Raw genomic sequence first — 13,324 nt, forward strand, 5'->3', positions numbered from 1 at the left:
GTATAAGCAAACTTTGGGACAGAAACCAAAGCAAATTTTTTCCTTCCACACCTATGGTAGCAGTGGTATATCTTATGATGAATTTGTGAACAATTCACGCTTCACACTGACAGTTAAAAATGGTACAAACCATTTGACTATTTCAGATTTGCGTATTTCAGACTCAGCTACTTATTACTGCGTACGTAGAATTTCAGTAATTTTTGAATTTGAATTTGCAGAAGGCATTACAGTCAGTGTAAAGGGTTCAGGTTTGGATATTAAAGCTTCAGTTCATCAGTCTTCATCGGAGACCATCCAGCCAGGAGGCACTGTGACTCTGAACTGTACAGTACAAACTGGGAGCTGTGATGAAGAACACAATGTTTACTGGTTCAAAGACTCTGAAGAAACTCATCCGAGGATCATTTACACTCATGGAGACAGGAATGATCAGTGCGAGAAGAAAGGCAACACACAAACACACACTTGTGTCTACAACCTGCAAATGAAGAATCTGAATCTGTCTCATAATGGGATCTACTACTGTGCTGTTGCCTCATGTGGACACATACTGTTTGGAAATGGGACCAGTCTCTTATTAGAGAGTGAGTACAATTGTGTTTTTTCTTGTCTTATGATTACTCCTTGAAAATAATGTCAATAAGGTCATTACATGTCTTATGCTGCAGGTGAAAATGTTTCTCTTGTCTTGGTGTATTTCTTGGGTGGCGCTTTGGCATTCACCACTACCCTGGCACTTTTACTGGCTGTCTTACTGTACACATACAAGAGAAACAGCCAGCAAGCTACAGGTAAATCGTACTGTTTATTACGTAATTACTGAATGATAACATTATAGAAACACAGCTTTTCTTTGTGTTTCAGAGTCTCATGCAAGATTTTTCGCTTCATACACAACAAACCCAGAGGTATCCAAATAACTTTGAAAATAATCTTATTGCTGAAATGGTTTTTCTTCTTAGGTATATGCCACATTGTCAGTTGCTGTTTTCTATTTTATTAGCAGAGTTACCACGCTGAAGAAAACCTCCATTACGCTGCTTTAAGGGTGAAGAAGGCCAATCGATCAAGAAGTCAAAGAGATGACACAGAGGAAAAATGCATCTACTCTGGTGTTAGGCAATAAAAATTATCATATTTTAGCTTTGTCTCTGAGTAAAAGGACATGAGTCTCTCTGGAGAAGTCTCTCTGGCTGCTTTCAATGCCAAAAAGAAGTATATCCTGACATGTTTGTTTTTTTTCTGGCAATTTAACTTATAAGAAATGTGAAAGTTTGAACATTTTACAAAGTCAGAAGTCTACCATTGCCAGAAAATATCAGTATACTAGAATTGTCCCTTTGTATTTGAAATTTGATAATGGGAAAACAAAATCTTTTCGCTTTTAATGCATTATACAACTTCTCAAAATTTTTATTTCCTTTATTTCAGCTAAATGTATTGAGCTGTAAGACCTTGTTTTTCAATAAATGTATTAAACATGCTTCTCTAAGAACGTAATGTCTGTTCCTGGGCTGATTATTTGACAGAAAAGTATCTAGGAATAACACAACAATAATTCACAATAAAAGACCTACAACCTACATAAGTACACAATCTGCATCACAGTCGCCACACACAGCGAAACACCCAGAGCTGTTTCCTTTTATTGTCTCCATGTGGTTGTAGTCAAAAGGTGATGAACTGTGGTTGTGTGAGGCTGGAACTCTGCATCATAATATCGGCTAATTGTGTCTACAAGTGTATAGACAAACAACATATGATTTTTGCTAGCGTGGGGAAGCTGACCTTGCATGAATATGCTGGTTAGAAAATGCAATTCTAAGACTTCACATGCGGTTGAGATGAGAACAAACAAATAAAGGTATATTGTTGCTAACAGCTTGCTCAGATTTTGAATTTCTCTTGATCAAATAGGTTTCCAGAACATTCTCTTCAACACAGTGTGCTTTAATGCAGCTGTGCACCAACTGAAGTGAACGTTCTTCTACTATAATAAAGTGGTGTTGGCGACTCGTTCTTACGATCCCTCATGATTTAGCACAGTACTTACCATGAGTGGGTTGGAGAAGTCTTCTGTACGATGACTTTGTTATCCAGGAATAAAGAGGTAGAGCAGGGGAGAAGTGCTGGAATGCTGCCATCTCTCAAGTCAAATCGGGCTGTGTGCTCTCGTTCCCCCGAGTGCCCTATTTCCGTGAAAGAGAAGAGGAGAGAGAAGAAAGTTGGATAAACCCATCACAGGACACATGTTGCTGTTACTGTCATGTGCACAGTAGAATGACATAAGATCAGCATCAGACTGCATGGGTCTTCTGGTCCAGAGATTTGCTGTTGTTGAATAAAACAACAAGTCTCCAACTGCACTGGAATGATGTTTTGATGTACTTATGGGGTAATGCTGCCTCAATGGTTCATCCATGTGATCTATGGCTTTCAGCATCTTTACAATCTCACCCTCGTCCACTATTTCAGTGGGTAATATGTCTTTCCCTATATGAAAGCCAACACTTCTGCAATTTCTTTCCACCAGTGCCCTCTCTTGTCCTACTTGGTGACACTGGGCGGACAACTGGCTTTTTAATCATGGTTTCGGAGTTGGATCAGGAGCGAGCATCACAATCTTGTAAAGACACACATTTGTGTTCAGGTGCTGCTGGAGGTTTATCATGACACTACTTTTAGTTTTTAGAAATTCTTCACAAATGTTACACAGCACATTGGTCTGCTCCATGTCAGACATTACAAAAACGTACCATGTCCATATGAATGAAATAACATCATTACATCACCACCTTTATTTTGTGTTATATCGTTGTAATCCACAGCTGCCATTTCCCCTAGCCTGTTAAACTGTGAAATGGCAAAACTCAGACGTGCTGCTGTGAAGGAAACGTCACAAAGTCACTACTAACTGTTCAGCATTTGAATACGATTGATACTTTTCTGCTCTTTGAGACACACAAGTGGCCAGTTTGAATGGCTTATTGAAATCGACTAAACATTTTTAGCTCTTTGTGTCACCTTGGGTAGTAAATGTGGCCATTTCATGTTTTTAGAGCAGAGGCTAAGCTAGACCTAGTCAAAGCTTTCTGTCAAGGATCTCTGGTTTTCATGACTTGAAAAAAAGATTAAAAAAATGTGTTTTGGTCAAGACCTGTTTATTTATTTCAATTCACAGATGTTCTGTTCTGGGACCCTCGAGGCAACTTAGGTAAGCTGCCTTGAATGGGATTTTCCAGTGGATGTCTCAAATGAGCTGTCAGCTGAAATATATTGGGCTGGCTTACAGATCAACTATCAGTCACAGTGCCGCAGGAACACTGACTGCTTCATTCAAGTGTACTCAAAAGTCTTACTGATTGTAACTATAAATTATTATACTGAAAAAATATAAATACCAAACTCAGAAACTGAACCAAGAATTGGATGTGATTTTAATCCTTTTTGGAGCATTTTCTGCATTAAACAAACCTAATGCTGAACAAATATTTAGAACATGACCTATCAGTGACATCTGTAAGGGGTTACATGGGTGAGAATGTGAGGTCATTTATATTTTATTGATTTAAAATCTAAGGGCAGATTGAAGAGCAGCTACACTTTTCAAATATCTCTCAACAAGTCTTGAGTCCTGCCCCTTGCCCAAAGACCAAGCTTGTCACTGTGGTTGTGAACATGTTACCTTAATGGGACGTACAGTTTCACTTCAGACTGGCCAATCAAACAAAGTCTTGTCTTTGAAGAGTCCGTGAAGCTCAAGAGCGAGATTCTTTCAACTCGAGTCCCCGATATGAACACGATGACATCTCTAATGTTTGTTTTCTACCTGACATGTTTGTTCTTGTGGGGAAAGGGTGAGTTGTGTTTTTGTGACTGTGGTTTGTATTATCTCAGTGACACTGTTTCTAATCGTTTCTCATTTCTATACTATAATTATCTTCTGAAATATGAAATCAATTGTGTCTATGCTTTGTCTCTCCGGTTGCTTCAGCTCAGAAGACACATCAGTCCTCATCTATTCATCCAAAGAGTGGTTTCAAATTAGTAAATGTTGGTGAAACTACAACTTTGCGATGTATGTATGGAAATTATGAGTCTGCAAAATTTTACTGGTATAAGCAAACTCTGGGACAGAAACCAAAGCGAATCTTTTCCTTCCACACCTACGGTAGCACTGGTATATCTTATGATGAATTTGTGAACAATCAACGCTTCAAATTGAAAGTTATAAATGGTACAAACCATTTGATTATTTCAGATTTGCGTATTTCAGACTCAGCTACTTATTACTGCGCACGTAGAATTTCAGTAATATCTGAATTTGAAATTGAATTTGCAGAAGGCATTACAGTCAGTGTAAAGGGTTCAGGTTTGGATATTAAAGCTTCAGTTCATCAGTCTTCATCTGAGACCATCCAGCCAGGAGGCTCTGTGACTCTGAACTGTACAGTACACACTGGGAGCTGTGATGAAGAACACAGTGTTTACTGGTTCAAAGACTCTGAAGAAACTCATCCGAGGATCATTCACACTCATGGAGACAGGAATGACCAGTGCGAGAAGAAAGGCAACACACAAACACACACTTGTGTCTACAACCTGCAAATGAAGAATCTGAATCTGTCTCATAGTGGGATCTACTACTGTGCTGTTGCCTCATGTGGACACATACTGTTTGGAAATGGGACCAGGCTGGAGATAGAGAGTGAGTAGAATTGTATTTTTTTCTTGTCTTATGATTACTCCATGAAGATAATGTCAGTAAGATCATTACATGTCTTATGCTGCAGGTGAAGAGGTTTCTCTTGTCTTGGTGTATTTACTGGGTGGCGCTTCGGCATTCACCACTATGCTTACACTTTTACTGGCTGCCTTACTGTACACATACAAGAGAAACAGCCAGCAAGGTAAATAATACTGTTTTTTACGTAATTACTGAATGTTAAAATTATAGAAACACAGGTGTTCTTTGTGTTTCAGAGTCTCATGCAAGATTTTCAGCTTCATACACAACAAACTCAGAGGTATCTAAATAACTTTCAAAATAATCTTATTGCTGAAATGATTTCTTCTTAGGTATATGCCACATTGTCATTTGCTGTTTTCTATTTTATTAGCAGAGTTACCAGGCTGAAGAGAACCTCCATTACGCTGCTGTAAGGGTGAAGATGGCCAGTCGATCAAGAAGTCAAAGAGATGACACAGATGAAAAATGCATCTACTCTGCTGTCAGGCGATAAAAATGATCATGTTTTAGCTGTGTCTCAGAGTAAAAGGACATGAGTAGTTCTACTTTGTGTGTAACTTAGTGTGAATAACTGCTATAAACTAAACACAAATAAAAATATCTCTCTGGCTGCTTTCAATGTCAAGAAGAAGTATATCCTGACATCTTTTCTGTTTCCAGCAATTTAACAAAGAAGAAATTTTACAAAGTCAGAAGTCTGCCATTGCCAGAAAATATCAGTATTCTAGAATTGTTCCTTTGCTTTTAAAATTTGTTCATGGGAAAACAAAATCTTTTCGCTTTTAATGTCTACGTAATACAACTTCTCAAAATTTTTATTTTCTTTATTTCAGCTAAATGTACTGAGCTTTAAGAACTTGTCTTTCAATAAATGTATTAAACATGCTTTTCTATGAACGTAATGCATGTTCCTGGGCTGATTATTTAACAGAAAATTATCCAGGAATAACAACAATAATTCACAATGAAAGACCTACAAGCTACATAAGCATACAATCTGCATCACAGTTGCTACACACAGCGACACACCCAGAGCTGTTTCCTTTTATCGTCTCCATGTGGTTGTAGTCAAAAGACCAAAATCTATGGTTGTGTGAGGCTGGTACTCCGCATCATAATATCTGCTAACTGTGTCTACGAATGTACAGACAAACAACATATGATTTTTGCTGGCGTGGTAAAGCTGGTCTTGCATGAATATGCTGATTAGAAAATGTAATTCTAAGAAAGACTTCACATGTGGTTTAAATGAGAACAAACACATAAAGCTATAATGTTGCTAACAGCTTGCTCAGATTTCAAATTTCTCTTGATCAAATAGGTTTCCAGAACATTCTCTTCAACACAGTGTGTTTTAATGCAGCTGTGCACCAACTGAAGTGAACGTTCTTCTGCTATAATAAAGTGAAGCTAACGACTAGTTGTTATGATTCCTTACAATTTAGCACAGTACTTACCAAGTATGTCTGACAGTGCTGTATGCGGTGGAGATGTCAGTTTCCCTGCGGGAACTCAATAAAGTTGTCGATCTATCTATCTATCTATCTATGACACACATTTGTGGTCAGGTGCTGCTACAGCTATCGCAATCGACCAGTAGATTGTGAAGGTGTTGTGGGTAGATCGTATGCCATTGAAAAAATGTTTTAGATGTTAGTATATAATTTATCTGTTGCACCTCCAAAACAAACAGCAAGTCAGACATCTTTCTTAAAGGGACAGCGCTATTTTTCTAAAGGTAAACTTTTCTTAATAAAAATAAAACCAAAGATGGATAGCGCTTTTAACACTGTAGCAACAGTTAAACCCTTGACTCCGAGTGTCACCAATTTGCGACACACTGCTTCCACTCAGACTGTGTACAGTAGGCACTAGGCATGATGACTAACCCTGATGCGCTGGTCCCCCACTATCCTTCCAGTTTTTAATAATGCATTGGACAGTTCTTAACCCAATTTTAATATTTTTGCTTGTTGAAATCCAGGTGGCGACTTTTTTTTTGGCCAGGCAGCGTTAATTCCTCAAATGAGAAATTCATTTATAACCAAATCGTCACCTTAATCAAATATATATTATATATATTAATATTGCTTTGTTAAATCTTCTGATGATCTGATCCATTTGTAATACAGACTGTTTAACAAAATATCTTCCATCATTACCACTTCCTGTTTTGACTGAAGGTCAAGACTGAATCGTCTATTTCTGGCACAGAGAAAAGATCCAATTAATGGACTGACAGTACAGTTCACCCAGCGTAGAAGAAGAACCCCAGCACATGAATCATACATAAATTGCATTTATATCTGATTTATATCAGACCAATGGATAAATAGTATGATTTATTTTATCAATAGTATAATTTATTTTATCATCATTACTTTTCATGATGCTTGGTGAGGCACTGCCTCACCTGCCTCCCCTGACCACAGGTCCCTGATACACACACATATATATATATACACACACACATATATATGAGAATGGCACAGATACCACCCCAAGAGGGTGAGCGGAATGTCCCTCTTACCTACAATCAGAGATTGGGTACCAAGCCCCAACAAATACCAACAGTCTCAGTACAAGAGTTGCTGACCTGAGAAGGAAGATCATGGCCCAACTAGAAACCTGGAATCCCAGACGAATACCGAAGCTGACTTGTAAAGTACCCTCAGAAGATCTGCTAGTGGATGTGAATGCTGCACTAACAACAATCACTGCAGGAACCATCAATGAGACAGATTAGCTGGAACACAGTACAGCGACAGTAATCCTATTATGCTTGGATACAAGAGGGCCCAAACCATAACAGGCAGCACCCACCATGGAGGATACGGTTAGAGGCCAAGATAAGGTCAACACAGAGAGAAGTTAGCCAGCTAGCAGAGCTAACAGAAAGGCAACATGGTGAATAAAAGGGCACCCAGGAAATACAACAAGCTCTCTATACCTGAGGCACTCAAAACTGAGAATAGCAGCACTGGCCACCCGGTTGAAGAAATACACCAAGGAGGCGGAGGCCAGGAGAATAAAGAAGCTGTTCTCCACAGCACCAGCCATGGTGTATTCTCAGTGGCAGGGAAGAAATAACAAAGGGTCAGATCCAACGAGAGCTGAGGTGGAAGAATACTGGAAGGCCATATGGCCCAGTGGCTAGTGGACCTAAGAGCTGACCACGGAAACCTCCCAGAACAAGAACCAGTAACCATCTCAATGGCAGACATCCAGGAAAGAGTGTCAAAGATGACGAGCTGGATAGCATCAGGCCCTGATATGATCCATGCCTACTGGCTGAAGAAGCTAACTGCACTCTATGAACGCCAAGCAGCACAGATGAACCAGCTGCTATGGGATGGGTCCCACCCAGACTGGCTAACCCAGGAAGGGACAGTCCTACTCTTGAAGGACCCTCAGAAGGGACCCGTCCCATCCAACTACCCGCCAATAACCTGTCTCTCCACAACATGGAAGGCCCTGTCAGGCATCATCACGGCTAAGATGAGTAAGCACGTAGCCCGATATATGAGTGGGGCTCAGAAGGAAATTGGTATCAACACCAGAAGCACCATCTACCGGTCGATAGAGCAGTTGTCCGAGACTGCAAGAGCAGACAGACCAACCTGTGCACCGCCTGGACTGACTAGAATGGATACTGCAATGTCTGAAACTGCATAAGATCAACAGGAACCTAAGGGTTCATCCAGAACTTGATGGGCATGTGGAAGACAACCCTAGAGGCCAACTCAAAGCCAGTTGCCCAAGTCAACATCAAATGCATATACCAAGAAGATGCACTATCACCACTGCAGTTCTGAATAGGCCTGAACCCCCTCAGTCAGATCATCACAAAGAGTGGATATGGGTACCAATTAGCCTCCTGCTCTTCATGGATGACATCAAGCTGTACACCAGGAATGAGTGTAAAGAAGTGTAATGAAGAAATCGACTCACTGATCCACACCACCAGGATCTACAGCAAAGACATAGGGATGTCATACGGATTGGACAAGTGTGGCTGTATGGTCTCAAAGAGAGGCAAGATCATCAGAACTGAAGGGGTCGACCTACCAGAGGGCAACATAGGTGATATCCAAGACAGCTACAAGTACCTTGGTATCCCACAGGCTGATGGAAACCATGAGGAAAACCGAGGGAGTCAACCACAACCAAATACCTCCAGAGAGTGAGGCAAGTCCTGAAAAGTCAGCCGAATGGCAAGAACAAGATCCAAGCCATGAACATGTATGCACTACCAGTCATCAGATACCCAGCTGGGATCATAAGCTGGTTAAAGGAAGAGATAGAAGCCACAGATATCAAGACAAGAAAGCTCCTCACCATGTGTGGAGGGTTTCACCACAAATCCAGCACCCTGAGACTGTACACTAAGTGGAAAGAGGGAGGCCAAGGACTAGTGAGCATCAAGGCCACGATCCAGGATAAAACATCAAAAATCAAAGCGTACATCAGAAAAAAGGATGAACTGCAAAGTGAATGTCTCAGGCAACAGAAACCCGATAAGAGTGCAGAGGAAGAGGAGCAGAAAACTGGGAGGGACAAGCCCCTACAGGGCATGTACCACCGTCAAATTGAAGAAGTGGCGGATATTGAGAAGATCTACCAATGGCTGGAAAAGGCTGGACTCAGACACAGCACAGAGGCACTAATCATATATATGTGTGTGTGTGTGTGTGTGTGTGTTGCTGTCAAGGAACTCTGGTTTTCATGACTAGAAAAAAAAAAAGATGAAAAAAAGACTGTATTTAGGTCAAGGCCTCTTTATTTATTTCAGTTTACAGTTGTTCTGTTTTGGGACCCTGCAGGCAACTTAGGTAAGGTGCCCTAAATGGGATTTTCCAGTGGATGCCTCAAATGAGCTGTCAGCTAAACTATTTGGGCTGGCTTAGATCAATTATCAGCTGATGTAACTGGGATTGTGAGCTGAGCTTGACTTTGTGGCCTGTCTCAACTAACGCTAAGATCAATACCAGTCACAGTGCCGCAGGAACATTGAATGCTTCATTTAAGTGTACTCAAAAGTTTTACTGATTGCAACTGTAAAGTATTATACTGAAAAAAATTAACCCAACTCAATAACTAAACCATGAATTGGATGTGAGTGTAATCCTTTTTGGAGCATTTTCTGCACTTTAAAGGAAACCTAATGGGCAGATTGAAGAGCAGCTACACTTTTCAAATATCTCTCAACAAGTCTTGAGTCCTGCCCCTTGCCCAAAGACCAAGCTTGTCACTGTGGTTGTGAACATGTTACCTTATTGGGACGCACAGTTTCACTTCAGATTGGCCAATCAAACAAAGTGTTGTCTTTGAAGAGTCGGTGAAGCTCAAGAGCAAGATTCTTTTCACTCAAGTCACCGATCTGAACACGATGACATCTCTAACATTTGTTTTCTACCTGACATGTTTGTTCTTTTGGGGAAAAGGTGAGTTGTGTTTTAGTGACTGTGGTTTTTATTTTCTTAGGGACACTGTTTCTAATCGTTTCTCATTTCTATACTCTAATTTATCTTCTAAATTATGAAATCAGTTGTGTCTTTGCTTTGTTTCTCCAGTCGCTTCAGCTCAGAAGACACATCAATCCTCATCTGTTCATCAAGAGAGTGGTTTCAAATCAGTAAATGTTGGTGAAAGTATAATTTTGCGATGTTTCTATGGAAGTGAAGCGTCAGCATGGTTTAACTGGTATAAGCAAACATTGGGACAGAAACCAAAGCTCATTTCTAATTTCTACATCTATGATAGCACTGGGACATTTTATGATGAATTTGTGAACAATTCAAGATTCACATTGGAAACAGAAAATGGTAAAAACAACTTGATTATTTCAGATTTGCGTATTTCAGATTCAGCTACTTATTACTGCGCACGTACAATTTCTGTAATGTCTGAATTTGCAGAAGGCATTACAGTCATTGTAAAAGGTTTAGATTTAAATATTAAAGCTTCAGTTCATCACTCCTCATCTGAGACCATCCAGCCAGGAGGCTCTGTGACTCTGAACTGTACAGTACAAACTGGGACCTGTGATGGAGAACACAGTGTTTACTGGTTCAAAGACTCTGAAGAATCTCATCCAGGACTCATTTACACTCACAGAGACAGGAATGAAAAGTGTGAGAGGAAAAACAACACACAAACACACACTTGTGTCTACAACCTGCCAATGAAGAACCTGAATCTGTCTCATAATGGGATCTACTACTGTGCTGTTGCCTCATGTGGACACATACTGTTTGGAAATGGGACCAGGCTGGAGTTAAAGAGTGAGTAGAATTGTATTTTTTTCTTATCGTAACAGTTATGATTACTCCATAAAGATAATATCGCTAATGTCATTACACATCCTCGTTATGCTGCAGGTGAGGAGTTTTCTGTTTTCTTGGTGTATTTCTTGGGTGGCGCTTTGACATTCACCACTATCCTTACACTGTTACTGGCTGCCTTACTGTACACATACAAGAGAAACAGCCAGCAAACTACAGGTAAATCGTGCTGTTTATTGTGTAATTACTGAATTTTAACATTATAGAAACACAGCTTTTCTTTGTGTTTCAGAGCCTCATGCAGGATTTTCGGCTTCACACACAACAAACTCTGAGGTATCTAAATACCTTTCAAAATAATCTTATTGTTGAAATGGTTTCTTCTTAGGTATATACCACATTGTCAGTTGTTGTTTTCTATTTTACCAGGCTGAAGAAAACCTCCATTACGCTGCTTTAAGGGTGAAGAAGGCCAATCGATCAAGAAATCAAAGAGATGACACAATGGCAACGTGTATCTACTCTGGTGTTAGGCAATAAAAATGATCATGTTTTAGCTGTGTCTCTGTAGAATAGGACAAGAGTCTACTTTGTGTGTAATTTCACTTAAAATGTAAATACCTGCTATAAACTAAACAAAAATAAAAAGCTCTCTCTCTGGCTGGTTTCGATGCAAAGAAGAAGTGTACCCTGACTTCTTTTCTGTTTCTGGCAATTTAACTGAGATGAAATGTGACTTTTTGAAAATTTTACAAAGTCAGAAGTCTACAATTGCCAGAAAGTGTCAGTATACTAGAAATGTCCCTTTGTATTTGAAATTTAATTTAATGATGTTCTGTCAGTATTTTCTTCTCACACTCTATAACTGCAATTGGGCCTGATTTGTACCACTGGAAAAAGCCTTTGCAGAATTCACAGGTATAATTTCTTTTATTTTTATTTGACACAAAATGAGATAAACTAGTGTGTCATGCTGAATAAATATAACTCTAAATCAGTGGTTCCCAACTTTTTCACAGCCCGTACCCCTTCAGACATTTGACCTCCTGCCATGTACCCCCTACTCTCACGCACTTGTAGCAGCTAGAAAAAGAAATGTCTGTGAGCCTGACTGGTGGTAGCAGCTGAGGTCTCTCTGGAAGGGCAATCCATCCGTTTTCGCCATTTATCCATTTTTGGCGGTTAGCCGGGCGACCTAGTTTACCTCAGACCGATGACTTGACAGCTCAAATGACAGAAAGTTATCGGAATTGTTGACAACAGCATTTAAAGACCCAATCAAGAACGAGATTTGCTTGTTTCTGGGGGGGAAATAACTCTAGCAAGTATAGCTATATCATCAGGAGACCAATCACAGACATTTCAGGGAATCAGCGTCTTTCTTATTTAGGTGACCTAGCACTAGCCACATTAGCAGCAAACTGATACATAGCTTCAAAGCCAGTTGTCCTACAATCCAGTTATTGGCATACTTGATTCACATGAAAAACAGTCTTTTGATTTTTCATTTAGGTGGAGAATCCGAAAATGAGAAAATAGGGCTGTTTGATTATGTCAAAAATCATAATCACGATTATTTTGATTGATATTGTAATCACGATTATTAAAGATGATTATTCATTGATTTGAGAACAAGCATTTATTGAACTTTTAACTCTGGTATTTCTTTTAACACGATAAGTTTGAACTGAAAAATACAAATAAATAAGAGAAAATTTTATTAATAAAGTTAATTATTCGGTCTGAAAGTGCGGGTCTACTTGTGGTTCCTAGAATTTCAAAAAGTAGAACATCACATCACAGAACATCAGTGTAACATCATCAGTTTGTATCATAAGATGTACGCTTTAGTTAGATATGTGTATCAATGCCAGATGTATGTTTATCTTGCTGTTCTCTTCTCTCTTTCTTCTGTCTCTACCCGGCTGGCTTTAGGCAGATGGGTCCCTCCATATGAGCTGGGCTCTGCTCAAGGTTTCTTCCTGTTAAAAGGGAGTTTTTCCTTGCCACCGTCGCCTTCAGGCTTGGTCTGGGGGTTTCAGGCCGGGTTTTTGTAAAGCGTCTTGGGACGATTTGTATTGTTATTGACGCTATATAAATAAAACTGAACTGAATTGAATTAAATTAAATAATATGTAAAAATAAAAAAATAAACACTATCTCAGACTTTGGTAGGGCCAGTGTGGTGAATTTTTTTTTCAACAATTTATTTTCAATACAAGATTCGCAAGCAACAGTACCTCGACCAATGAGCTGAGCGGGATTTCCGCTGTCATCTCATTGGTCA

At 39.6% G+C, this 13,324-nt stretch overlaps 1 protein-coding gene across 1 annotated transcript; it reads left to right on the forward strand.

Moving 5' to 3' along the window:
- Positions 1-10,295: 10,295 nt before the first annotated feature.
- LOC311491713 (immunoglobulin alpha-2 heavy chain-like) lies at positions 10,296-11,266 on the forward strand (the record flags this gene model as incomplete). The annotated part of the gene is made up of 1 exon (XM_084549725.1): positions 10,296-11,266. A coding segment is annotated over one exon (750 nt), but the record flags the coding sequence as incomplete, so codon positions are not given.
- Positions 11,267-13,324: the final 2,058 nt, after the last annotated feature.

Source organism: Chelon labrosus (assembly GCF_963514085.1).
Source record: "Chelon labrosus genome assembly, chromosome: 1".
NCBI classification, from domain to species: Eukaryota; Metazoa; Chordata; class Actinopteri; order Mugiliformes; family Mugilidae; genus Chelon; species Chelon labrosus.